The sequence below is a fragment of the Sceloporus occidentalis genome, unplaced genomic scaffold (genome assembly GCF_023333645.1).
Source record: "Sceloporus occidentalis isolate IW3139 unplaced genomic scaffold, rSceOcc1.0.p SCAF_1, whole genome shotgun sequence".
Taxonomy (NCBI): Eukaryota; Metazoa; Chordata; class Lepidosauria; order Squamata; family Phrynosomatidae; genus Sceloporus; species Sceloporus occidentalis.
In genome coordinates, this window is record NW_028316981.1 from 41,548,733 (window position 1) to 41,576,396 (window position 27,664).

At 38.4% G+C, this 27,664-nt stretch overlaps 1 protein-coding gene across 6 annotated transcripts in view; it reads left to right on the forward strand.

Annotated features, from left to right (window-relative positions):
• The window catches only part of CHL1 (cell adhesion molecule L1 like), a 325,279-nt gene that overhangs the window by 274,802 nt on the left and 22,813 nt on the right, over positions 1-27,664 (forward strand). For all 6 annotated transcript variants that reach the window (XM_089519748.1, XM_089519774.1, XM_089519736.1 and 3 more), the window contains 12 exons: positions 23-134; positions 2,157-2,308; positions 4,197-4,362; positions 7,687-7,811; positions 13,137-13,238; positions 13,464-13,661; positions 17,270-17,340; positions 19,348-19,567; positions 23,986-24,101; positions 24,243-24,447; positions 25,308-25,430; positions 26,498-26,677. In XM_089519748.1, the coding sequence (XP_089375874.1) occupies positions 23-134; positions 2,157-2,308; positions 4,197-4,362; positions 7,687-7,811; positions 13,137-13,238; positions 13,464-13,661; positions 17,270-17,340; positions 19,348-19,567; positions 23,986-24,101; positions 24,243-24,447; positions 25,308-25,430; positions 26,498-26,677 (1,770 nt within the window). The remainder of the gene's footprint in view (positions 1-22; positions 135-2,156; positions 2,309-4,196; positions 4,363-7,686; positions 7,812-13,136; positions 13,239-13,463; positions 13,662-17,269; positions 17,341-19,347; positions 19,568-23,985; positions 24,102-24,242; positions 24,448-25,307; positions 25,431-26,497; positions 26,678-27,664) is intronic.

A 27,664-nucleotide genomic window follows, 5' to 3' on the forward strand; every position in this document is an offset into this window, starting at 1 on the left:
AATCCATATAATACCTTTTCAGAGATCCCTCCAGAAATCTTAACTCCAGATGAAGAAGAATATGTTGTGGTTGTAGGTTATCCAAGTCGTCTGTACTGTCAATTTTTTGCAGTACCTCCACCTGATGTCTCTTGGTAAGCTTAATTTCAATTGCTTCCTCTTTCTCATAGGCTGTTCTTGACATTTCACATTTGATTCTGCCTGACTGTGAACATGTAGCTGCATTTTAAGAAAGCCGCATTGATTTTTTTTTAAAAAAAATCTATCTAAAAGAAAGATACTGTCATGAGATGCCAATACGATGGGTTTAAATATACTCGTATTTTAAAGATTTCAAAGCATTAATGTGACAAGGTTAATGAAGCTGCACATTGTTTGTTAGCAATGGAAATGATAAGGTCCCCTGAGCTAGTGTTCCATTTCCTTTATCTTCAGGATGCCAAAGGTCAACAGAGCTTAGTTTGCTCAGAGGGTTTCCTTGCTCAGGGGCAATTTAGATGGATTAATGAAAAGCAAATGTTATTTTTGAAAAGACACCAAAGCTCTTAAACCCTCCAGAGGTCCCTACACTTTATTCAAGTGTATCAAATAATTCACCTTAGAACTTAGCCTAGCTTGTTCAACACTACAGAGAATAGTTGTGTCCTTCAACAAGGCTGTCTTCATCCCTTGCACCCCATTGTTTTGAGATGTCCCATTGTGTATCCATTATTTTCCTTAAATTGCTTCAGTGCCAAATGATAGCCCTAGACAGTAACAGCTGGTAGTTTCTATATATGTCACTGGGATACTGAATCTGCTCAGGGTTTTAGCTATGGGTTATGAGAAACCTGCCCAAAATGCTGAACTTATATTGAGGAATATGAAGCACCTTGGATAGCTCCTTTAAAGTTCAGATGAAAATGCAGAACAGATTCACTCTCCCCTTGCAGTGGAAGCCACCTGAATCATCTTTCCCTTGAGGTATATCTGTCAGTCTCAATTGCCACTACAGTTTGGAAATTTTCGGTAGCTGTGGCATAATGTAGTAGCCACAGCTACCAACCATTCCTTCCAAAAAAACCGCCAGACACAAAAAAAATCCAGGGCAACTTTTACACTCCATAATTATAGTGCTACGATTCCACTTTTACTGCCATGACAACCCTCCTATGTAATCCTGGGATTGGCCGTTGAGGAAGGGGCATTTAGAATTTTCATCCAAAGATCTCATCTAATGCCTCAGAAGAGTTCACCCCTGGGACCCATAGGATGCAACCATGGTAATTAAAGTGGAATCCACTTTATATACAAAGTTTACATACACTGAACCATCAGAAAGCAAAGGTGTCACTGTCTTAGACACCCATGATTTTTTTCCCCAGTTTTTGGAATATTTTATATTTGAGATTTCTGGATAAAGGAGATTCAGATTGTATTACCTTTCTTTTTCTTTCTTTCTTTTTCATATACAATATTACCTATGTTATTCTACCATAGCTGAATTTTTTTAAAACTTAAACTGTACAGTATTATTCCATTCCTTTCTACAGTATTATAATGTTGTCAATCAAAACCCAAGACTGATACCCCACCACCACCACCACCACACACACAATTTATCATTCAAATAAATTAGCAATATATTCCAGTCCTTTTTGAAGTTTGGCAATAGTCCGTCTTTAATAAGTTTGGCCAGCTTATCAATTTCTGCCAAGTTATATGACTTCATTAGCCTTTCTTCTTGTGTTGGCATTGTAGTTTCTTTATGGTTCTGGTCACCATCACCATCACCATATATAATTATTTTCTTCCATACTGCACCTTCTGGTCTCTTTCATCAGATCCCCCCCCCCCCTTCATTTTCTTTCAAAAGCTTTTTGAATTCTGACAAACTCTGGCTGTTTTTCAAAAAGGGATTTTAATGGATTCCTATACTACTTTTAAAACAATATTAACAAAATATTTTTATTTATCAGTAGATGCTTAAAATTATTTTTTAAAAATTGATTAATTACATTTTAATGCTGATCTTGTGTATGCTTTTATCTACAGTATATTGTATTTGTTTTCATTTGGTAAGCAGTCCTGCAGTTCTAGGAAAGCAGGAACCAGGATATAAGAAAAACATGCAAGTAATCTCATTCTAAGAAATACGATTCTGGTTGCCTCACTAGGACTAAAGATGACAGCATGAAACGGCTTGATGCTGATCAAAATGGAACCCTGGAGATCAGAGTAACAAGAAAAGAAGATGCTGGGTTTTATACCTGTGTAGTGAAAAATATTGCTGGAAGACGTGCTCTCACAGCCACTCTAACTGTCAGAGGTAATTCTTATTATGAATTACCGTACTATTAAAGATCTGGTTGCTTTAACTAACCTAATGGGTTTGCAATAAAATGTGAATGCCCAAGCTTATTGCATATTGTTGTCCACTTAAAATCACAAAGTGTTATAATACTGACCTAATGCAGTGTTGTTCCTCCCTTGAAATATTAGCATAGTTTTACTTTGTTTCCAGTTAGGACACTAAAATGTCAATGTGTTGTCCCATATTTTCCCTATTCAAAAAGATAATACTGATAATAATGGCTGTTGTACACTTCTTAATTATGCTTCAACTTTGCATTGAGTCACATTTGCTTGGGATTTTTTTCTTTTTTTGCAAACCTTTTGTTTACTTGGATCACATACCCACAACAGATGATGTGCAAAATTCCACCGTGGTGATAGAGTAGTCACATTTTCTGATACTGAGTGAAACCTTCACATCACCATTGAAAGTATGAAGAGCCAAAGGGGGCATGGACCTCTAACCATTTGTGACAGTCCCCATAGCTACTGTTCTTAAGAAAGGTACAACAGTAATGTGATTTGACTAAAGCTGGGAGGAATCAAGCTGACAATGTCATAAAGGGTCCCTCGACCTATTCTTGTCTAATGTGAGCACTGTTTAACATGTGTCCCACGACATGAGTGGTCATAATAGTGTGATTCTGCAACTGCAGTGGGATCACAGTATAGAAATATTGCTCCCATATATATCCCATACATGCATATGAAGGAGAAATTCTTTAGGAGAAGAGCTAGTTAGGCAGAATAGCGCAACCACCTGACATAGGATATTTTAGGTTTCATTAAAAAGAAGAAGATTGATAGTTATTGAATTAGTCATTGTAGTATATTTTACAGCTAGAGAAGGGGAGAGTTTTCCTCAGGTATCAAAATGAACTGGCTCACTTGACTTCGGTGACTGCAAATAGGCTTGGACTGGCCTCAATTAGAAGGCATTTGAAGCAACTAAAAATGACTAGGTACCTGAACCACAGTTAATTTTTTTTGAAATGAAACGTTGGCCTCAGACTCAGCTGAAATTGTCTATTTAGTGTCCACCCTTCTCCTTTCCAGGATCCCTGTGTGGTTTTGTAGGTTTCAGACTCAGCAGGAAAACTGTCCAGTTGGAATTGGCATGATTGTCTGTGTTTGAGCCTTCTGCAAGACTGCATATGAGCATACTACCCTCCAGCACTGCCCTTCATCCCCTCTCCCTCCCTCTGTCTTTCACTAATATTTGTTACAAATTTTGTGGATGGTTGAGAATGGTATTTGATTTGATTTGAGGGTCAGCCTCAACAAGTCATACCCAATAGGGGTCCCCTTACAGGACTTTGGAGATGAAGGAAACAGATATTCTGCCACGTTCGGGGTGAGGGACTTATTCACACCCAGGTTAGGGGAAATCCCAACAGAAGCATATGCCCAGTGGGCAGCAGCATATCATTTCGGTCACTCTAGCAATTCCCAGAACAAGGCTGGGGTTGTAGAGTTCATTGAGCAACAGGCTGGTTGCTCAGTACATGGATATGATCTCATTTAGGATAGGTCTGCTTCATCTGTAATCAATAAAAGGCCATTTTCTCATCCCCAATTTCATGTGTTCATGTGTTTTTTTCCCCAATGTATGTCGCTCAGCCTCCTGCTGGGCACTGCAATTTAGTAGTTCTGAAGAATGTCTGGAGAAAGGAGATCATTTTTCTAGCAGAGGATTCTAAGTGTCTCACCAATCACAGATCCCCAAATCCCACAAGAAAGAGATATATCTATTAATGTGGCATCAAAATACCATATCTGTGCAGTGTGTATACTGCACAGATCATTAAACTCCTATATCATAAATGTATGACAGTTTACACTTATCTTTTTTGATTTATTAGATGCTACCAAAATTTCACTTATACCCAAGAATCCACAAGTTTTGAAGTCACACTCAGTATTGTTAAGATGCCATTCAGAATGTGATCCACATTTGAAACACCACTTTGAAATTTCTTGGAGGAAAGATGGAGAGGAGCTTGGAAAGAATGACACTGAGGATGGGAGGTAACAAAAGTGAATTCCTCTTAGTAACCATTCCTTTTAACAACTAGGGATTTATTTGAATAATAATTTGCCTATTTTCTTCATACAGCACATGTTGTGGTCATGTTGATGTTTGATGTAATATTTTTAGATTGTGTATGTACCAATTTTAGTAGCCTGTAACCCCACTTCAATCCACTGGGAGAGTCGGGGAAACATAAATTATTATTATTATTATTATTAGTAGTAGTAGTAGTAGTATTAGTATTATTATGGGATAAGGAAGAATTTTGTTCAGTTTGTATTTTTAATCTTCCTGAAACAAACTAATTCATACTTTGCATATGAAACAAACAGATAAAAATGCATTTATAATTCAGTATTCTCACATTTCTGAATGTTGCTGTGTGTTGACTTGTCTTGTAAAAAAAAATGTAACAAATTAGGAAGAGGGCATATGAATTCATGAAAATATTTCAGTGAAAATGAACCCATTATTTTGAGGGAGAATTTATTTTTAAAATGCTTATTTTCAGAGTAATGTGCACATCTTTTTGTTAAGTCACACACTGATGCAGGAATGAATTTACAGTTGGAAAAGATGCCATCATTCCAAAAGCCAAACGATGAAGATGGGTTCACTTGCCAATTGGCACTTGGCTATTTTAATAATAATGGGAACATAGAATGCTGGTTTATATTGTGTCAAAGACAGGTCCATCTAACAAAGTAGGTAGACACCAGCTGGAAAGGAATTCTCCCATATTTTGAACAGGGCATTGTTTCAGACCCCTTTGAAAATGCCAGGGATTGAAACTGGATCTTTCGAAGGCAAAGCATGTATTCTGCAAAATTTTTAAAAATGATTGAGAGATTTAGAGGTATATCACAAAAATATGATATACCTGTAAAAGCCAGTCGTGATAAAGTCATCTGGAATCATACAGTGCATCATTAAGAGATAGGACTCTTTGATTTGCGGTAGTATTTAAGTCACAAATCCCTCATTATCCCTCTGTTTCATCTCATTCTCTGGGTGAAGAGAAATGCTTTATTTTTCTTAGGAAAGTCAATAGAATCTTCCTTGTTGATTTTATATAGGTTCTGAACAAGTTCTTAAAGCCTATCATTGGCAAGGGAAGAATTCCCTTCTCTCTCAGTAGGATATTAAAGCAGATTATGTTGTCTGCAGATTCTCACAGTGAGCTTCATAATTGTCCTGGAAGGACCTCTAGTGGTTAATGTGCAGTTCTAAATCCATGATCTGATTTTGTATAGTGCTGTCAAAGATGTATGGTTATTTAAACACATGTTGAAAAAACCCTACCAAATAAGAATAGAATTTCATTCAGATCATTGAATAATTAGTATGTATGACATAACAGTAAAAAAAATCATAGAATATTCACCTTGTAAATCAGTTACACATGTTTAAAATAAAAGGCTCAAAAAAAGTCCCTTTATTTAGACCAGTAGGTGAAAGAACATCTCATGGTGTTTGCAGCTCATGAAGAGCTCATTTCGGTTCAAAGCAGAAAAAAAGAAAAACAGGAAATACAAATATTGTTTTTAGTACTTTATCCAGACTAAAGAATAGAAGACACTATCCAGTCCTATGGCATCTTTGTAACTAACTGAAAGAAAGAAGTTGGATGCTTTTGTAGACTTAACTCTTAGACTTGCGAGTTCATAGACTTAAGTTTTGTAGACTCAGATGCATTTGGAAAGTTCATCTGAGGAAGTAGACTTAAGTTTATGAAAGCTCATGCTGCCAACTTCTTTCTTTCAGTCTCAAAGGTGCTACAAGATCTCTCTACATACTGGTTTTATAGACTAACATGGTTATATCTTTGAATTCTACCACTATCCATTCCTGTGCACAATTAATATTGTACTGTGTTTTGTGTTCTCCCTCCCAATCTCCATCCAACTCTTTTCTTTCTTTCTTTCTTTGTTCAGTTCCCATTTTCCTTTTGTCTTTTTCATGTCTTGATCTCACTTTTTCTTTTCCTTTAAAAAGTTATACCAGCAGAAGTAAATCAGTGCATATAAAAGCAACGACTCAAATAATAAATAAGATGTATGTATGTGCCTTCAAGTTAATGTATGGTGTCTCCATGACTTGCACAGGCTTTTCTTAGGCAAGAGATATTCACAGATGGATTTGTTATTTCCTTCTTTTACATTATATTCTACAGCACCCTGTATTTCCTGGCATTCAAGGATCAGGCAGAAACAGGAATCTTTGGGGTGTTTAGGCCCTAATAAGTAAGACACTGAACTAAATATACATCAGTTATCTAAGGGGAAAATGGATGTTGTATTTATTTTATTCAATTGATATACCACCCGTTAGAAGTATTCCAGGTTAGGCAACTACATCATACTCAAAGCAACCATTAAACAAAAATACATCATCTTGTAACAAAAGCAATAAACAAGAAAACAGCCATTATAACTGAAAAATGAATAGGGAAGTGTTTTATTAGAAAGATATTGTCAAAACCTTAAAGAAGATAAAGAGTCTTTCAGCTTAATGTGTAATAAATATATGTAATTCCCAAGTACACTATTCATTAGGCTTTGAAATCCTAACATTTCAATGTTACTTTTTTTTTAACTTTTCCTATTTGTGTCAGATTTGTAGATTTTCACTTATGTGATTCTCCTGTCCAAGAACAAAAAGTTTTTTCACTGATGGTTGAGATTATGAGAGACTTTGCACTCTCATAATCTTTGCACAATTTCCAATTATTTTTTCACACTTCAAGACATTTTTATGAAAACACTATTTGCACCAAAATGATGACTTTTAAAAGAGCAAATAGTAGGTTTTGTTTAAAATATATTTTTCTGCACAAAAGTTTTTTTTTTCCAAAGCAGAAAACCTGAAAGGGTTTTATTTGTTGGGAAAAGGTTTTTGCATTTTTTTTTTGTTAAAAAACAAAACAAACTCACAGAGTTATAGAAGCTTCTGTATAGTTTCTATACTATAATTCCTAAAATGACAGAAAAAACCAAGTGTCTATAAAGGAAATTGTCTATAAAGATCTATAATAACTGGAAACTGGTATACTTCAGTGGCAGCACTTGAAACTGTACTAAATGTTAATGCTAGCAACATCTGCTTCTTCTGTGACTGTTTATGTGTGTGTTTAATCAATTTGCTATATTAGATACAGCTTTAGTACAGTTACTATAAAATATCACTCAGTTAATGTGAGCTTATTTCTTGTGAAGAGTTCCACACTTCCTAAAAGTGAAGAAGCAAAATATAAAAATCCTAATATGCTGGTTTTTATTATTGTCTTCTCCTTTCCGTATCATTTATGTTTTCTTTTATAGAATAATTATGGAGAGGGACACATTGTTTATACAAAATGTGGAATTAGAAGATCAAGGGGTGTACAGCTGTATAGGCAGTACATCACTGGACAGTGCATCTGATGATTCCCGCATAACTGTCATCCGTAAGTGAATTTCATCTGTTTCTGTGCAAATTTCATCTGTTTCTGTGCCTTACTAGTTTAAATCCTTTGAGGAAAAATGTATTCTTAGTGCTAATTTACTTGATAATGCAGATTGTCCTGGAATTGGGGGAACCCGGCAATATTAACCAGATTCACTTCATAACAGGTATTTACACATTCCATACATTAGTGTCACATTTTTAATATGGAATTTTTTATGTCTGAGCCTTCTTGGATTTTATGGATGAAGAGGACAATGTTTGATTGCAGATGTCATAGGCTTGTTAGTAACTTTAGGTAGGTCAAGTGACCATGAGGCTGATCTTAATTCTGCTTTCCATCTACCAATGTTGATTCCTTGGGATTCGTTTTCTTCTTTGTCCCTGCTGTTCTTAAAATGTCTAATTTAGAACAGAAGAAAGGGGAAGCACCATCAGAAGAGCAAAGGAATTAGAAAACTTAAAACAGTTTATATTGGGGGGAAGAGGCCTCGAGAATGTGTTGGTAGTGTCTGTTTGACATGCAATAGCAAGTACATTTCTATACCGCTTATCAGTGCACTTTAGCACTTTAAGCTATTTGCCCCCAACAAGCTGGGTATCATTTTAGCTGGGTACTCATCTACAAAAGGATGCAAGGCTGAGTCGACCCTGAGCCCCTGGCTGGTATTAGACTCACAACCTTCTGTTTTATGAGTGAGTGGCTACAGTACAGGCTTTTAACCACTGCCTCACCAGGGCTCCATTCAATCCTTCCCCCCCTTCCCCCAGCCATTTACAAACAGATGCAACCCTGAACCTGTATATGCTCTGCCTTTCCTCAGGGTCCAAAGAGCCAGAGCTGACCTACTACAGTAGGCCCTTGGAATCCACTGGGATTTGGTTCCAGGACCCACCATGGATACCAAATTCCATGGATGCTCCATACATAATGGCATAATACAGTGGTGGTCTTCATTTTTAAAAAAAAATGGTAAAAATCAAGGTTTGCTTTTGAGAATTTAGATATATTTTTGGGATATTTTCAGTCCATGGATGGTTGGATCCATGATATAATATCAACGACTATATGTTGAGACAATAAAACTTTTCAGGTATTTGGTACTTATATAAATGTTTTTTGTCATTGTCATGTGCACCAACCACATCTGTTAGATAACAACTGATCAGCATCATTCTGACAGGTTCCTGTTCTACAGGTACAGGGTTTCCTCCATGGCACTGGAAAACCTAGTCAATCAAGGCTCCAGTCTCCAGAGAGGAAAGCCTAAACATATGCAAGCACCACCAGCCTCAGTATGGTGCTGATCATTTTTTTCACAGAGCGGTAGGGGTGAGGCCAGAAGGCTCATGATCACAAATAGCATTGGACTAACTTTGTGCATTCTTTCTGGCCTTTCAACACATTTGGAACACATGGATTTAAATAGGACATGTGCAAGGATGTTTACCTCCTGCTCCTTAAAAAAGCATCATCTTTTGTATATATAAAAATAGTAGTCAGATAAGAAATAGAAGAACAGCCAAATCTTAGCTAGGTCTGTTTGGAAGTTAAGTGCTATTGATTTTTTTTAAAAAACCATTTGGGCCAAAAGATTAGAAAGTGGAAACACATCCATGAGATGGTTCTGGGGCAAAGAAGTGGTTTTGTCAAGGTTGAGCAAATGCATGAGAGTCAGAGGCCAATTTTTACCCCTCAGACATACTGAGCGACACCCCTCCCATCACAAAAAAGCCAAACACCTCAGTTTTTTGGCTCAGTCCCTTTCAAAATTGTGAGCAAATGTGATATTTTCTTATATTCTGTCACCATTTTGAAAGGGACTTAGATGAAAACAGAAGTGCCGAGGAACTCTGGGTGGGGTCTGGGCAGTGTGGCTGGAGCTTTGTTTGACAAATTTTAGGATATTTTGATGGCTTTCAAAGATTTACTGTAAATAGCCCTGAACTCTCTCTCTCTCCCTCTCTCTCTCTCTCCCTCTCTCCCTCTCTCTCTCTCTCTCTCTCTCTCTCTCTGTGTGTGTGTGTGTGTGTGTGTGTGTGTGTAAATGGTGACATTAGTGGTTTTAGGGGACTGAGAGAAGGCTTCAAGATTGCAGTGCAGAGGCCTTACTTTCCCCACTGCTGGGCTGTGTATTTTTCAAACTGCTTACCTAGGACCAGTTGTTACATTCCTGGGTTGATGGAATACTGAATAGTTGTGATATTATGAGAATGCAGAACAATCACAAATGTTGCACAGAATCACAGAAAACACCCAGTGTGAGCATTGAGAAGGTGACCAAACTTCACCTGTCATCATAGTCAGAACAATATTTACAAAATATGAGAGTCAACTTCAGGCTAAAACTGAGGGAACAAAAAAGGTCACTTAGGCCCAGTACAGACCGCCGGTTTGTGGCAGCCTGGGGCCAATTCTAGGGTTCCGGAGCATGCATCCACACGTTCCAGAACCCTAACATATGATGGTGGTGCCATCTTTAGGTACCACTGTACTTATGGCGTGTGTATCAATGATTTCACATGCATGCCACATCCAACCAGCGTGGCGCGCACATGATGTCACTGCAACGCCTCAGGGCACTTACGGTGCCTTGGTGGCGTTGCTTGAAGAAGCTCCATTTTGGAGCTCCTTTTTGCTGCAGATTGTTGCTGCGGCCATGCGGTTGCCATGGCAATGATCCAGAGAATCCAGTCTGTACTGGTCCATAGCCATGAAACTGACTTTGGAGTAGTCCATTTCATTCTCAGTCTAGCCTACCTTTTAGAGTTGGAATGAAGATAAAAGGCAGTTAGGGAGAATCAGATATATTCCTAGGAGCTTATTGAGGGAAGGCAGCAAATACCTTGAAGATCTGTAACTGCAGCTATTCCATGCCATCATTATGCTTTGGACAGTTCATTCACTAATAGCCATCTTTCTGATGAAGAATCTCTGTACTTCACTAAGCTGGCCTTCAAATACTCTAAAGCCACCGGAACCATTCCTGAAGCCTTACCAACTTGTTAGAATCTGTTGGAATTTGTGCTCTAGTCTTTACAAGCCCAAGTTCACTGCCATGCTATTAATGCAGTCGAAATGCAATTAATGCTTGTTGACTTGCATGACATTTTAGCAGTAGCCATTAATTCGGAATAATATTTTTGACTGAACACATTCCATCCTGCTTTGAATAATCTTAGATTTTAATCTTTATAGATGTTATAAAACTGTAGTCTTTATTGTTTGGTTGGTTGGTAAATATTTTGTTTGTTTGTTTGTATGTTTGTTTGCTTGTTTTTAGCACAGTTCTCAGACATATCAATGAATGGACATCATCTCATTTGGATTCATGTTGAAACAGAACTAAAAATGCTACCCCCAGCTGGGCTCCTTTTAGTTCACTCTCTATATGCCATTTCACTTCTGCCTCCCAGACATCCCTGTCTTTCTGGCTTTTAGAGATCCTATTTTTTTTAACCATCTGTAAAAATCACATATTTATGTAGAATCTTCTTTTGTCTCTGGCTCATTGCTTTCCTGCTACCAGGACAGTTGCTTAATAAGACTCCTGCTGTGGCCTGGACAAGGAAGAGAATTTGACCTTTGTTGAGACGCATTTCTAGCTACTGGGGAGTAATCTTTTTCTCCCTTCAAGCAGAAAGAAGTATCATATGTCATACACAGAAAAATATCAGATTATGTGCAACCCACTAGCAATATACAGAGAATGCCTGAAATAGATTAAGCTTGGCCTGTTGAATTGCCTCATTATAGCATTGTTGGTGCCCATGGTGTCATTCATACATCCTCTTCCTGTTAATAATGGAACTATTTCATTCACCCATCATTTCTTGGTTTAATTCAAGGATAGGCAACCTGTGGACTCCCAATGAGCCCAGTTAATAGGGCCAGTTGATGAGGATGACTGGAGTGATTGTCTGACAACATTTGGAGGAAATGATTTTCCCCACCCCTTTTAACACTGTTCCTGTACATACAAACCCAGGTTGAGTCTGATACTGCTAGATGTTGGAAGTACTTCAGGATGCTGAGTCCCAGAAGCTATCCAAGCTGTGAAACAATATTACAATGATTACCAAGACTGCATCTGCACTACAGAAATAATCCAGTTTGACACCACATTGCTATCACTCATTGTGATAACTGGATCTCTTAGATCTCTCACACTAGACATTTCAGATTCCTGCAGTTTCGGATCTCACCGATTGGCACCAAATTATGTGACGACCACCGGGTTATACAAGATTCCTCTCCTGTCTTAACCTAAATAGTTGGAGACTTCTTTTCCCTTAAAACTATCTCTCTAACCTTTGGTCTTTTCACTGATTTAAGTGTCTTTATTATTATTTTGACTATTCTTGGTAGCATGTTTTGATGTTATACATAAATCACTTCAGGCCACTCCTTTGTTAACAAGAAGAACGTAACTTATTTACACCTAGAACTTATGATAGTATATTTCTTGGTAATTGGTTCTCAAGGCTTGTTGTTACAGTGTGTGTGTGTGTGTGTGTGTGTGTGTGTGTGTAATTGTTCAAGTTCCCTCACTGACTTGCTTCCTAAAGAGTAACATACTCCTCTAATATCACTGGACTTCCTTTGTCCTTTTCAAATCTTTGTTCCCTTACATGGGTATCTGAATCCCCCACTTTTTTGCCAACCCGACTCCAATTGGCTGCTCTGAACATCCCAATCTGCCAGTGTCTCTCCACACACAATGATATGGATCCTGGATTTGTAGTTTGTTGTGGCAGCAGAGTACTCTGACAGAGAAGGCTAAATATCTCACAGAATTACAAAGCTCAGAATTTCATAGCATTGAGCCATGTCAGTTAAAGAGGTGTCAAACTGCATTATTTCTGCATTGTAAATGCATCCTGGGCAGGGGACTATTCTGCCTTCTCCTTGCATCCCACTGAGTTAACTGAATATAAACAATTTTTTGCACTTTGAACTCAGTTAGCAGTAACTGAAGTTAGCTGAGGACAAAGGGAGGAGGAAGGGGAGAGAGCAAAATTGGAATATTTTAAAAGCAGCTGGAAAAGTGGAATGATTAATTAGAAATGTTCCTCACAGATTGGAACAGTTGGAGGGTGTGAATTTGTAGAGAACATGACACTCCAGATGCATTTGGATTATAATTTCCATCATCTCCAAACATCACATCCATTAATGAGCAGTGAATTTCAACCAAATTGGGAGGGGTGCATATTGTCCAATCCTCTTTTAATTTTTTTATCACCCTAAAATGCCACAGATTCTGTATACTTGTAAATTAAACTTTATCAGACATTCTTGTTGCATTTCCTTCCAATACTTTAGATGTTCCTGATGCTCCACAAGATCTCCACCTCTCAGAAAAGCGGAATAGGAGTGTTAGGTTGTCATGGAATGCTGGAAGCAGTAATAACAGCCCAGTTAATGGTAAGAAGGATTCTTGTGCCATTGCAACACTTTTATTAAGTGACAGCAAGTGATCAACATTAGAATAAACAAGCTACCCTGAAAGCTGTGCTTAATTGGTTTTAATGTGGAAAGATCTTTGTCACTAACCATTTTCTTCCCTTCTCATTGGTCCATTTCCAGGGCTGCTTGTTTCCTTAATTCACCTGCATTACTTGTCATGTGTTCTCTTCTTGTCCTTTTTAGAATCTATTGTGGAATTTGAAGAGAATCGATGGGAACCAAGAAAGTGGCAGGAATTAATCAGGCTCCCAGGGAACGATACTGCAGTCATTTTACCACTGGCCCCCTATGTAAATTACCAATTCCGTGTGATATCTGTTAATGCTGTTGGCAGAAGTCAACCTAGTGAACCATCAGAACGATATGAAACACCTCCAGATGGTATATTTTGTTACCTGTTGGGATTGGGTTCTGTCGTCTTTTGGGGGGAGAGATTTCATTATGTTGTATATTAGGAATAAGGCATACCAATATACAGTTTTTGTGCGCCTTCGAGTCATTTCCAACTTATGGTGATCCTAAGGCAAACCTATTGTGGCATTTTCTGGGGCTAAGAGGGTGTGACTCATCCATATTCACACAGTGCACCTGCACAGCTGAGTAGGGAACTTAACACTGCTCTTATAGTCCAATGCTCAAATGACTATACCATGCTGTCTCACCAATATAAAATAGTTCTAATATATAATTAAAATATTTGCTTTGATTGATTTATTGGGTGGGACTGTAAGTCCTAAATTCTAAATCAATTTACAAGTTGAGACAAACTAGAGCAGGCTCATTAAATCAGTTACCGAATAGTTAGCCTACATTAATATAAATCCCATTAGTTCTTTGCATGTGCTTTTTATGAGACTCACTACTGGATTTAAATCATGGGGCATGCGATTTAAAAGACTATAACGGCATCTCCTGCTGATTTGACAGGTTGAGGGCCAGACAACTGTCAAAAAGTAGAAATTGTTGACATGTGGAACCCAGGCATTTTTAAAGCAGCTTTAACTCTTTAACTCTGGCTTCATGTTCTGTAATTTCTTTCTTTCTTCCCTGACCTTCAATCTGGTGCAGTTGTGTATGTACATATATGTTGTATGTTTTGTGCTCCCCCTCCATCTGCTAGTAGAAAGTGTCTTAGGAGCTAAGATGGGGGTAGGAGAGGAGCTGGATAATGGCACACAAGTGTGAGTGATCAAAGTCAAAAAGAGTGGACTACATGTTGAATGAATGGGTTTTAGATATAATTTAAAAGGGCTGAAAGAGTGGATCATCAAAAACCAGACCACTGAAAAGCGGGAGATGACTGTATATAGTTTGGGCTAGATGAGAAGTTATAAATACTTAGGGGAAGATGCACAAAATGGTGTTCAAAATGAGTATGGAATTGGACACTAAACTAGAATATTTTATTTTGGGGTAAAATATGATGGAGAGTCAAGGTACAGCCATGTGGTCCTGCCAAATTTGGGATATAGTTCCCATCATCCTTGACCACTGGCTATGCTATTTTGTGATGATAGGGCCAAGAGTCAAACAAAGTGAAGGTGTTCCTGATGAACAACAATGAGGGATAAAATGAGAAAGATTAAATATATACAAGTGGTCCTGACCTAATGAAGTGAAAGAAAAATGCTCTTCTCTTCATTTCAAAGAGCCTTTCCCTTACTATCAGTCTGTACTGTAGATTGGGATTCCTAAACTTTGGTCCTCCAAGTATTTTGGACTTCATCTCCCAAAAGGACCAGCTAGCTTGGCCAACAGTCAGGAATTCTAGGAGCGGAAGACCAAAACATCCGGAGGACCAGCATTTGGGAACCATTGCTGTAGATCCACTGAACTGCACTCTTTGGACAGGACAATATAAGATATCCTTCCTACAAGAGTGAATGTGTTACTTTGAAGACTCAGTCAAGCTCTCCTAAGCCCCATTCCCACTGGGCAAAAAAAGCGGCTTATATTGCTGCGATTCTGACTCAGATTTTTTTTTCCAAGTCGTATTTGAATCTGGTCTCTCGTTCCCATTACGAAAGGGGGTAAACAGACTCGGGTTTTTTTTTACCCATGTTCTTGTTCCCATTGAAATTTTCTCGGTTGTAATTTGAAGTGGACTTTTTTGCTCCCCATTCCCATTGTCTTTTTTTAAAAAAGCAGCTGTCAATCAAGCGCCTAGGTGCTTGACATCACAGCCAATCAATCAGTCAGGCACTTTTCTCCTCTGGGAAATGGAGAAGCCTCCATCCCTCCAAGTCCCTTTGCCTCCCAAGTTCTCCTCTGCCTTCCCAAAGTCCCTTTGGGAAAGGGGAAAGGAGCCTCTACCCCCCCACACACAAGTCCCTTTGCCCCCCCAAGCTCTCCTGTGTCTTCCCAGAGTGCCTCTGGGAAAGGGGAAAGGAGCCTCCATCCCCCAAGTCCCTTTGCCCCCCCCCCATTGCTCCCTGGGCTGTCTGGGGGGCGATCGAGCAGGCATGTAAAAAATAAATAATAATTGTTAAAATGGTGTTCAATGGGTCTCCTCACACGTTGATCTATGCATGTGGAGCAGGGGGGAGGTTGCAGGGGGGCGTAATGTGTTTACTGCGTTTAGAGGTCAATGTAGCAATTTGCTGTGTTTGGACACCCGACAGAGTGCCTAGGTGATCGAAAACTTAATTTTAAAAAAAAATAAATTTGTCTATGCATGCAATCACCTTACCCTGCTTCCCACTCCACCAGGGGAAAGGCTATGCGAACAGGGGGAAATGGCACCGGTAATGCAGGAAAGAGAACAAAGCTGGTGACTCCCCCAAGCCAGCCCCTTGAGCACTGCTCCTCCCATCCCCAAGTTCTTGAATCAGACACCCTTATCGTTCCCATTCATTTGCCCCAAATCAGACTTGGGAGGTGCAGGAAAAACATCCAAAACAGTACAGTCAAATTAACCTGAATTATCCACCACTGATTCAGGTTTTCCCAGGAAAAATCGATTACATGGAGATCAGATCCAAATTCCAACGGGAATGAAATCGACGCAATGAGGATCGAATGCACGCTCAAATGGGAACGATGCCCCATTAATCTGCATCTTGATCCACTTTATAAGCCAGTGGGAATGGGGCCCTATTTTGTGTAGAAATAATTTATGCATAGGACATGTAATAAGATTTATAATCAATCTTGTATTAGCACAGGACTTGGGAGAAATTTCTTTTCACAACCAATTTCCCTTGATATAACATGAGTTAAGTGGCTCCTGAAAATATTTTTATCAAACAGCTGCTATGCAAGTCTTGTTCATTTATATTCTCCTAACATTTTAAAATGTTGTCTCTGTGTGTCCCCAGCTTTCCAGTTCTGTGCCTCATTCTAACGATATACCTTCTGTTTTCCTAGTCCCATACGGCAATTTCTTTAAACTAATACCATTAACATCTGGTACTCTGTGGAACTACCATTTAGCTTCTGCCCAATCATTGTCACCACAATGATTGGAACCATACCATTTGCATGTTTTTGTTCATTGAACCTTTTATACATTACTCAATCATTTTATCCAAGGTTGTTCTGGACTGGATTTATCTACTGATATTTGTCATAAAGTAATTCTTCCATCTCAAAATACCTCTAAACTCAGCACTACAAGGAGTCATTTGTGGTTATCACTGCATATCATAAAGCAAGTATTATTGTGTACTATAAATCAGGTAGGAAAAGGGAATATTTGGCTATGTAGATTTTTTGACTACAACTCCCAGATTTCTTTGCCATTTCCCACACTGGGTGAGAGCTGTAGGTCATGATCTGATGGATCAAAATAATTCAGTGTTTTTAGCTTATAACTTTATATTGTGAACATGGTTTATCTTCTGCTTTTAAGTGCTGCACAACTGACATTACAAAGAAATACAAATAATTTGGGGAGTTATGAAGTAAAGTGAAGGATATGGAAAGAAAATAACTAAAATTGGTTAATTAAAAGACTCACATGTTGTTGTTGTTGTTTTATTGGTGCATAGCTCCAGATAAGAATCCAGAAAACATCAGAGTTGAAACATCTAAACCACATGAGATGAATATGACCTGGGAGGTAATACCTTTAAAAAAGTTATGCTCAAAATTATTGTGATTCTGCAGACACATACCTTTGAAATAAGATCTACTGAGCACAGTGGGACTTTCTTTTGTGCAGATTTGCATCACCCTGTACTGGTATTTTTGAGCTCATCTTGGAAACTACAATATATATAGATACCAACAGAGAGGATTCTGAATTTTTCGTTCACTTTTAATTTTTATTCCTGCAACAATGCCATGTACATTTTTCCTCCCCCCACCTTTTTTTTCTTGCCAGTTATTACTTGTTTAATATATGAAGAGGAACATTATGTTTAGGTCTAATCATGATGGTCAGATGAACTAAAACACATGTTAATGAAGGAAGGAGGAAAACATACTGCGTTTTGTATTCCTTACAACACACACATCCAATAGTTTTACAGGCAAATGTCTTGCTAAATCTAACACTTCTTGGGTGGAAATAAACCTGAGTTAACCTGTAATATTTCCTTCTCTTCTTTCACTTCCTGGCAATTTAAACTTGTAGTTTCGGTACCATAATTTTCAATAGTTTTCTGTCATAAAATTGTTCTTTAATTCAGATTTCCTTTGCAGCAACTGGATATTTTGTGCTGTAACAGTTTACCATTGTGCATTTTTTTTAAAAAACAACTGTAAATTATAACCATTAAGCTAACTGTGGAGGTCTCCAGACAAAGTAAATGTTGCTGTTTGGATGGTTGCTGTTTTTGTTGCTTGAGATGTCTTTTAAAAAAACAAACATCAACAACAACAAAAACAGTCAACATTTATGTTATCCTGGAACATTCAGTGACAATTCCAAGCTCCAGCGGCAACAAACACACTAAGATACATCTCTCACACACGCACACACACACAAATCCCAAATGACTTGCATAGTTCAATACATATGATTCATATTGGAATTCCTTTAAATAAATAAAAAAATTAAAAATAGGCATGCGTATCCAGATCTCCAGAACCAATTGTTAGGAAAGACACTGAAGAAATCTGATGATTGGCTAATTGTCTACTATGTCATACAGCCTCTTTCATCCTCTATGCCCCAGATCACTCCCTGCTGTCTTCTACAGACCACATGTGAATGCAGCACCAAGAGGCACCATCTGTCAGTATTTGCTGTGAGAGCTCTCACTTCTTTGCATTAGTTTGGAAGAGCCCTGTAACAACTAAACAAACTGGTCCAGACTCATTATCTCTGTGTGTACATGTGTAAATTAATGCTGTTTCCTGCAATAAAATCACAGTAGTAGCAGCTATAATTATTTATATGAGAACATGATTACACAAGACAGTTGAGAAGTAAACAAAAGCACAAGTCTTTGTCCCAAAGGATCAAAAATCAGTTTTGAGAAAACAGAGGGAGGGAAAAGAAGAAGAAAGAGAAAGGCAGAGGAAGAAAAAGAAAGGCAGAAACATGTTGATGCCTGTTAGTGCTGTTTAAACCAGTCGTAGCTGGAGGAATGCCTCCAACTAGTCATAAAAATAGTGTGATCCGTTATCCATTTAGTCATCCATTATCCATTTAGTTGAGCATGTTTTGTTGTCAATGGTGCTTAATGTTTAATACTCTACAGGGTGGTTTTATGATTTAATGGCCAAATCTGTGGTGGAACATTAAAAAAAACTGCCATACTTTAACCACAATAAAGATAACAGACATTCATGTGAACTGATTTTTGAAAGAAAACCAAAAGCAGACTTACTACAAATTGAAGAATAATGTCTCCAATGTAAAAGCACATGATTTAGTAATCTGCATGCTTTCAATCCATTTCTTTCTTCTCATGAATCCTTTTTAAAAGGCACCATATTCTTTCCCTCAGTTATCTTAAAATCATCTTTGTGGTATAAGTTATTTTTTTTACTCCCTTGAAAAATTACAACAGATTATTTGTTACAGTGTTTTCTCTCTAAATACATCATTTTGATTGATTTAGGGTTCTTTTCATTGCAACAAAATAACGCCTGGTTCATTTTTTATATTCATTTGCAGCCATTAAAGCCCATGGAGCACAATGGACCAGGGCTGGAATACAAAGTGAACTGGAGGCAGCAGGATGTTGCTGAATGGGAGGAAGAAACAGTGCAAAAGCATTTCTTGGTGCTGCAAAACACTCCCACATTTGTACCTTATGATATCAAAGTTCAAGCAGTGAATAACTTTGGTTCTGGCCCTGAACCCAATGTAATAACTGGCTATTCAAGTGAAGACCGTAAGTAATGGGAAAATATTTGTATGTCATGTGCACAATTTGCAAGATCATAACTTAAAGGTTAACAAGTAAATGGAAACCAGAATAAGAGACTTCCCCTACAGTCCCATACACTTTCAGAGGACTGTTTGTGGACATCATGAATATGTAGGATATTTTCACTTCATCAAAATCCCTTATGTTCAATGTGTATGTGTGTGTGTGTGTGTGTCAAGGTATTTTCATTTTTTAAAGAAGGGGTGGCTTAGTGGTTAAGACACTGACTCTGATGTTCGCAAGGTCAGCAGATCGACAGTTCAAAACACAAGTGCCGCATGATGGAGTGATGTGGTTTACATGTTCCGGGGAAGGAGGGAAGGAAGATGACTGCTTCCATTGCCTAGCTGGGAATTAGACTTTTTAAATGGCAGTGAGTTAAAATATCTGAAAGTACAAATGTTTTCGCAGATAGAGAGTTACAGCAGTCATGTAAACCACATTTTTAAAACAACAACAAAGCCTGACCAATCATTTGCCTTACTTCTGCTTGAAAAAAGCTGATTTTAATGCCATTTTACTGAGACTCCACAAGTTGCTGGTGTAAATAAATCTGTTTGAGAGATTTTTTCAGAAAAAGAGTAAATTTGCATGGTATTTTTTTGACAATGTCACCTCATTATAACATTTCCTATCACCCCACCAGCAAACTTTCGTGTGAAGACCATAGGCCTGCGTCAATATATCCTTATCAGTTTTCACAGAGTATCCATCCCCTGTTGTGAATGGATTGTGGCCTGAATCCTATTGGTTAGTCCCATCTACAGTACACCCATTGAATCAATTGGATTTGAATCAGTAGGTCTACTCTAGGTGGCACTAACCAATACGATTCAGGCCTATAGTTGCTACTCATTTCTAGTTTTATCACTAACTACTTCATCCTCTCCCATTCTCCTAGCTCACACCTTCCTATCCCCTGACCCCATTACTTCTCAGTGAAATAGTTCCACTGGTAGTATGTGCTGGTATTCATAGATAAGCAAACAACTTTGGAAGGACAGTACAAAACGAGATGATGTTTATATCTAAATGGCAACTCCCTTCTAAATTACAATTGTACATTAACTTCCACATCCTGCCTAGCTAAGCCTTGGGGGATTACTATATATGTGTTTGTGTGCATGTGTGTTTTCAAAATCTGACTGCCATCTCCCATCCGTATTATTCTATTCACACTTTTATTGCACAAAGTATCCCTTTGCTATTTCAACATTAAAGAATTATGTGCTATATTATTGCATTATTCTATGATAGCTACTTCTTCCTTCCTGCTCTCCCATTAAAACCTCCACTGACATAAACTACAGTGGTGGATTTTAATATAAGTGTGCAGGAAGTCATAACCCTAATAAAATAACTGCAAGTATATAGTCATAATACAAAGCAATTGTTTCTTCGGTAAAAAATGGAACACTGAAAGCTGTTGCTCCCCTGCTGTGAATAGTGAATAAGAGTTTTTCCAAAATCCTGTCTGCTGCTACACTGCAGTTTTTGCTTCTCTTATCGTGTTTAGAGATGGATATGCACACAAACACACAAGGAGGGAGGGCGGGAGAAGATAATATAAGCCCCTGTTGCAGTGCTGGAAATCACATTTATCTGCAAGCAGCACAGTTAATATAATAATAAGGCGACAGATACCCCCAAAACAGCTTTTAAGGATTTAAAGATTATAATTACAAAAAGGAGAAACCTCCCACTGTAGCTATTTAGAATGGGAGACTGGAAAGTCCTTGATCTGAATGGATTATGTGCAATACATTTGCATTTAAAAGTGAGAGATGGCAACTATGGCAGCAACAAACTTACCAAATTATTTAAAATTATATATACTATATTTACAGGCATGCAGAGAAGCAACTTGGCAGGATCTTTACAATAGGCTTTCCCGACAAAGGGTTGTGGAAGACCCTCAGTGGGGCACTACATTTGAGAGGCAATTTTTTGTAGTCCTCAAGAAGATCTTAGAATTTAATCATCTGAGTTTTCACAAAAGAAAACATACCTAGTTCTCACAACAATAGCACTCTGCTGGCATTAAATAAATGTTAAAGATGAATAGCAATTATACTTTAGGAGTCAAGTGAAATCTGTTCTAGATTGTAGAGAAATGTGACATATTTTGTACTCTTCCAAACTGCACCCCCTCTTTACTCCCTTGTTACAGTGGCATGAAAGGTATCCTGACAGAAATGGACTGTCCTCCTGGTACACACTAATAGGCAGTCCATATGAGGTGGAGCCTCTGCTGTCTGTACTGCAGTAATTGGCATATTCCTGAAGAAATAACCAATGCCCTAATGTTAAACATATTCCCTGATTGTCTGTTCTTATGCAGCCAGAACAAAGTGTAAATTCCAAATAGCAAGCCTTGATTTTCCATTTTATATAAGGGACACCATTTTGCTATGCTATTTTATTTAGTGGGACTTGCGCTTCCATGGATTCTGTTATCCATAGAGGGTCCTGGAACCAAACTCCAGTGGATAACAAGGACCCACTGTAATTGGTTCTCAAGGCTTGTTGTTACTATTCTCAGTTATTACAAATTGACTTGTTTCCCACAGAACACACTCCTCTAATATCACTGGACTTCTTTTGTCCTTTTCAAATCTTTCCTCCCTTACATAGGAATCTGAATCATATAGAGGCTAAATTCTTATCTGCACGTCTAGCTGTTCTAACTGCTCTCAGCAGGTCTTGACACTCCCCTATTCTTAATGGCTCCTCCTGGTTTTTATAGCTGTTCATCAGGCAGGCCTTCACCCTTTTGGGAATGAAGCAATCAAAAGTCAGTTGGGAGAAGACGGAAGTCATGTAGTTCTATCCAGTTGCGTACCTATCTTTGGTGACACTCAATGTGGGGGCAGGGCTTCCAGGAGGCGGGACTTTTGGTCCTGGACTTCTGACATTGTTTCTGGGGTGGGGAGCACTCCAGTGTGCCAGAGGGCTGGCCCTGCAGCCCCACGCAGTGCCCACACGGGGCTGGAAAGACCCAGCACAGCCCCTAGAGCTCCCGGGCGGCCCTAAGCACACCCGCATGGGGCTAGGGAAACCCAGCATGGTTCCTAAAGCCCCCAGGAAGGGCCAAGGGGTGCCTGCATGGGGCTGGGGAGATCCTGGGCAGCCCTAGACTCCCTGGGCAGCCCCAAGCAGTGCCCGCATGGGGCTGAGGAGACCTGTCAAGGCCCCGAAGAGCTCCCATGAGGGGCGGAGCAGTGCTAGCAGTGGGCGGGAAGTTGGCCTTCTGGGGTGTCACCTGGTGTGGTCTGCACCCCCTGCATCCATCCAGTTGTGCTACTGGTTCTGCGTTGGTTAACTTTACAGGACATCTTTTTGCTTGTCTGTTAGCTATATACTCAAACCAGCAAGCCTATATCATAGAGGTATGGCCCCTCCTTGCAGTGAACATAATATGTTAACTGGTTGGAACCCTGACTAGAAGCACTCCACACATGAAAACTTTTAGTTGCAGTCTCCATCTCTAGTTTTTAAAATCCATGTTTATTCAGAAAAAGAGAAATAAAACCCCAAGATCAGTTGAATCTATTTCTAGATCAATGTGTATCTGGATTTAGCCTTGACTACCCAATCAGAAAGCACATATAGAGGCTTAGTAACATTCAAATGCTATGAACAGTTTGCTTGCTGGAGGGATTTAATGGAACATAGAAGTGGCTGGTTTATAAATAAACCAGTGTTATTTTAACCTCAGATTAGCACCTCAGGGATCAAATGTGAAATGGTATTCAACGATGAGAACAGTTTTGAATAAGAAAAATACTTGAGGTGTGAAAGACATGATATATCCGGAATAGAAGAGTTTGGCAGCATGACACAGTAGTTTTATAGAGTGTAGCTAGGTTATTAAACCTTCTTCCTTTCTGAAAATGGTCTTCAAAGATACACATCACTGCTAACCAGGGCATGTCACTGTGGTTACATGGTCCATTACTAGAGTTCCTCTATATTCACACAGGGAGGCAATGGTCATAAGAGGAGATAGTTGCCAATTCCAAGTTCCCTATTTTTCAAATGTCTGGTGTCTGGAGGTGAGGGTCTGCAAAGCCACAGTACTACAGCACAGGCAGTTGCTGAAGCCAAATCTCCTATATGTTTTGGCTCCATGGACCTCAAACCCCCCTCCACTCCTCAGAGCTAGCCATTTAAGAGATAGGCAGCTCAGATAAAGGGATCTCTACCTTCCATCATAATTATCCTTGTCTTATTGTCACAATTTGATAACACCTTCTGCTACACTGACAGATGTATAGGAGTTTAGTTTATTATGTTAAACCCTTTATGCATGTAAATATTACTTCAAAACTTTGCAAAATGCAGTAACAAATACGAATCCTGTCTCCCTGTGCTTGTTCCAGTTCCAGAAGCAGCTCCATCTGATGTAATTGTGCAAGTCATCAATGGAACTCTGGCCAAAGCCATCTGGTCTACAATTCCAAAGGACAGAGTCCGTGGACACCTCAAAGGCTATAAGGTTTTTATCATTTGGATTATTCTCCAGTATTATACTCCATTATTCTGTAGCTTGAGTCCCCATGCATGTAATTTTGTAAGATATGTATGGGTCATAGTTGTGTCATGCCTCAAGAAGTTCAACTGCTCTTTCCTGTTATAGGTCAGCTGGTGGAAAATACGAAGTCGCTTGGGTGAAAAAAGTCATCGCCTGGACAAACGATCCTTGCTGTTTAATGCAGATCGGCATGATGGAATGATTCCTGGTCTAGACCCATTCAGTGAATACCGTTTAACCGTTTCTGCTTATAACTCCAAAGGGACTGGGCCGGAAAGTCTCACATATGAATTCCAAACCCCAGAGGGAGGTAAAGAAGGAGAAAAACAGGACTTGAAGGGAATGAGTAGTTAACATTCCTAACTGTATTTATCTAACTCAGATGTGTATCATGTGCTAGTTATTTCCCTATGCCTGGGCATTCTCACAATCCAAACTATCCATTTCATGTATTCAGATTGATTTAATGCCCAAATGTTTGTTTATAGTTCTGGGTTTGTTTTTGTGGGTCTTTTGTTTTTTGAGCAGCTGGACCAACAAATACATATGCATGATTATCAGCTTTACATACATAATTTCTGCATTTGTGCATTCCCTGGTATTACACGCAATGATTACCATGTCAAATATATGAAGTGTAGTCATATTATTCTCCTTGCCTGAATCGAATGGGCATGCATCTTTAAAGGGTGGACTAGATAACCCATGGTATATCTTCAAAGTCTGTTTAAAAATTCAGACATTCTAAAATGAAGGAGGTGAAGATGGGGAAGAGACCAAGAACCATGAATTAAATGCCTTAATTACACACACACACACAGACACACACACACACACACACCGATTCCTGAAGAAGAAGACATCTGAACCCTAGAGCAGATGCATGGGCATGAACAGCTGGACTTGGTGTGGTGGGGTGGATGTTGTGCAGTTTCATTCACTCATTGCTGATATACAACCAGAAAACACAAACCTCTCTCACACTTTCCATAGTTCTTACAAGTGGAAGCATCCAAAAGTTTGAGAATGCAGATCATGGACTTGATCTAGTGTTTTCAAAGCGGTACAGTGTGTGTGTGTATTATGGCATGGTTGTTTGAAGCCAATTTCTTACTCATTGAACAGAATGAATGAATATAAAGGAAATGTAATTTTTTTTATGTTTTACAGTGCCTGAAAAGCCACACTTCCTAAAGATATTAAACTTTGATAAAGATTCAGTGACACTGTCATGGGGACCACCTAAGAAACCAAATGGCATTATCACCGGATACATTTTGCAATACCAGATGAGTAAGTATACAAATAGTCTACACTTCATGGTCTGCACCAGCCCACGTAGCTATGCCTTTTGAAAGATTAGGGCCTGACTTTGCATATTTTATGAAGAGACTCCTTGCTTTCCCACTTCCCTATTATTTGAGTAGAGTTGATATTATTTTTTTAAGAGGTAGGGGACTGATTCTTTGAAATGGTGATTCATGCAAGGCAGTCAATACATTTTAACCAACAGTTCTCAGATCTACATGCAACATTTTTGGTTCTGACATATTCTCATCAGATTGTTATTCATGGCTGCATCTATTTCTATACTGCAAAAGTTGAATAAGTGGATGCATACTAAAAAGGCCAAATATGCATGGATTGATTGCCATCTGTATCCCTAACAAAGCTTTATATTGTGATGAAGCAGGTAAATCTTAATTTCTTTGTGATTTTTTTAACCAGTTGTGACCTTAATGTTCACTGTAGTATAAATAGAATAAATATTTCTCCACAATTATTTCTATATTTAAAAACTGGATATTTTTATGTTCAACTTCATCAGTGGTTGTACTGATCCCCCCCCCCCCACACACACACACCTTCCCTCCTTTTTTTTTTGTCTTGGTAGTGGTTCAAGGCTCCTTAAGTTTAAATAATGTGAAAATGCTACATTTTAACCTTCAGAAAACAAATTTTACAATGCTACATTTTTGCAAATAATCTTTTCTGGATCACATTTTTACTGATGCTCCCATTCTGATAATAACAAAAACTACGTGAAATGTTTATTATTTCATAGATATTAGCCAGGAGGACATGAAAATAATGCATTTTGGCAACTGGGAATAGGAAGTTTAGTCTTAATTGGGCAGGGAACCATCTAATTAATAATAATAATAATTGTAAGCCACTCTGAGAGCCTTTAGGGCTGAAGGGCGGGGTATAAATACCGTAAATAAATAATAAATACATATTAAGTCTTAATTTTATATTCATGTCTCTGCATTCTGTTACCTGAAATATGTTTTTTTAAAGTTTGTCTCTTGTCAGTGTCTGACTGAAAACTATCCTTTGCTTTTTTCTTCTCTTTTCAGTTAATGAAACTGATAACATTGGACCCTTGCATGAAATCAATATTACTAATCCTTCAACATTCAGCTTCAGGCTTTCCAATCTGAGCATCAGCACTAAATATAAGTTCTATGCAAGGGCCTGTACAATAGAAGGCTGTGGAAAACCAATCACAGAAGAAGGAATAACAATAGCAGAAGGCAGTAAGTTAAAACAATTCTACAAGTTCCATTTTGAAATCAAAACATACAGGGTTTATGGAGAGGAAATGTGGTATATTTCTCTTTTGCTCTCTCTTTTTAAAAATCTAAGTCCTAGACACTCATCATAAGCAGGAAAACTGTGCTAAGCCCCACATCACTGACATTTAAGGCTTCAGAAAGTGGTATGGATTTGATATCATGCTCAGGATATTGCAGCTCTACCATTTTGTCCCTGAAGTATTTGCAAAATTGCTTTTTGTGATAATTCTCTAAAGACATGGATTTGCTTTCCGTTTGCTCAGTGTGTGAAGGAAATGTCACCACTCTGAAGAGTTCATCCCACTGTCTCTCAGGCTTAGAAAGGATGTGATATATATTTTTAAAAACAGCAATGAATGAAGCTATTCCAGAGTTTGTAAAGTTTTTTTTAAAAACAAAACAAATGACAGCAACAACAGATAAAACAGTCTTAGGCTGTGGTCATATATTTACATTGAACTCTGATTTAGTTGCTGAAGTGAAATTTATTTGCTGGAGCGACTGGTGCCAAGAGTAAAATGCCTTTTAATGACCTAGCCACTCTTTCAGTTATAATAGCAAGTGATTCTCTAGCAGATCTGTTTAATTTCAAAACCAAAGCCCTAGTAGAACAATTACACCTGTCTCACTCAGCTAAAATATTACTGGATGAATACTTGGCCAGTCCACAACTCCATCCCTGGTCTAAAGGGCCTGTGAGAGATCAATTTGTAAAATTAAGTGAGATTGGCACATCAATTTGGCAAAGGGAACAAGATAAGCAGAAGATGCCCAAACTCATCAGTGTGAATAACTTATAGTTGCAATCTTTTCAGGGAAGAATCAAATATTTTCTTGTATTTAATGGGTTGTCTAATTTGGATGTGGCACAACCTATTTAGGCCTCAAATCAAGACCAGGACCCTCACCAAGTCTGACTCACCGTAGGAAAAAGGAAAAAGATGTTCT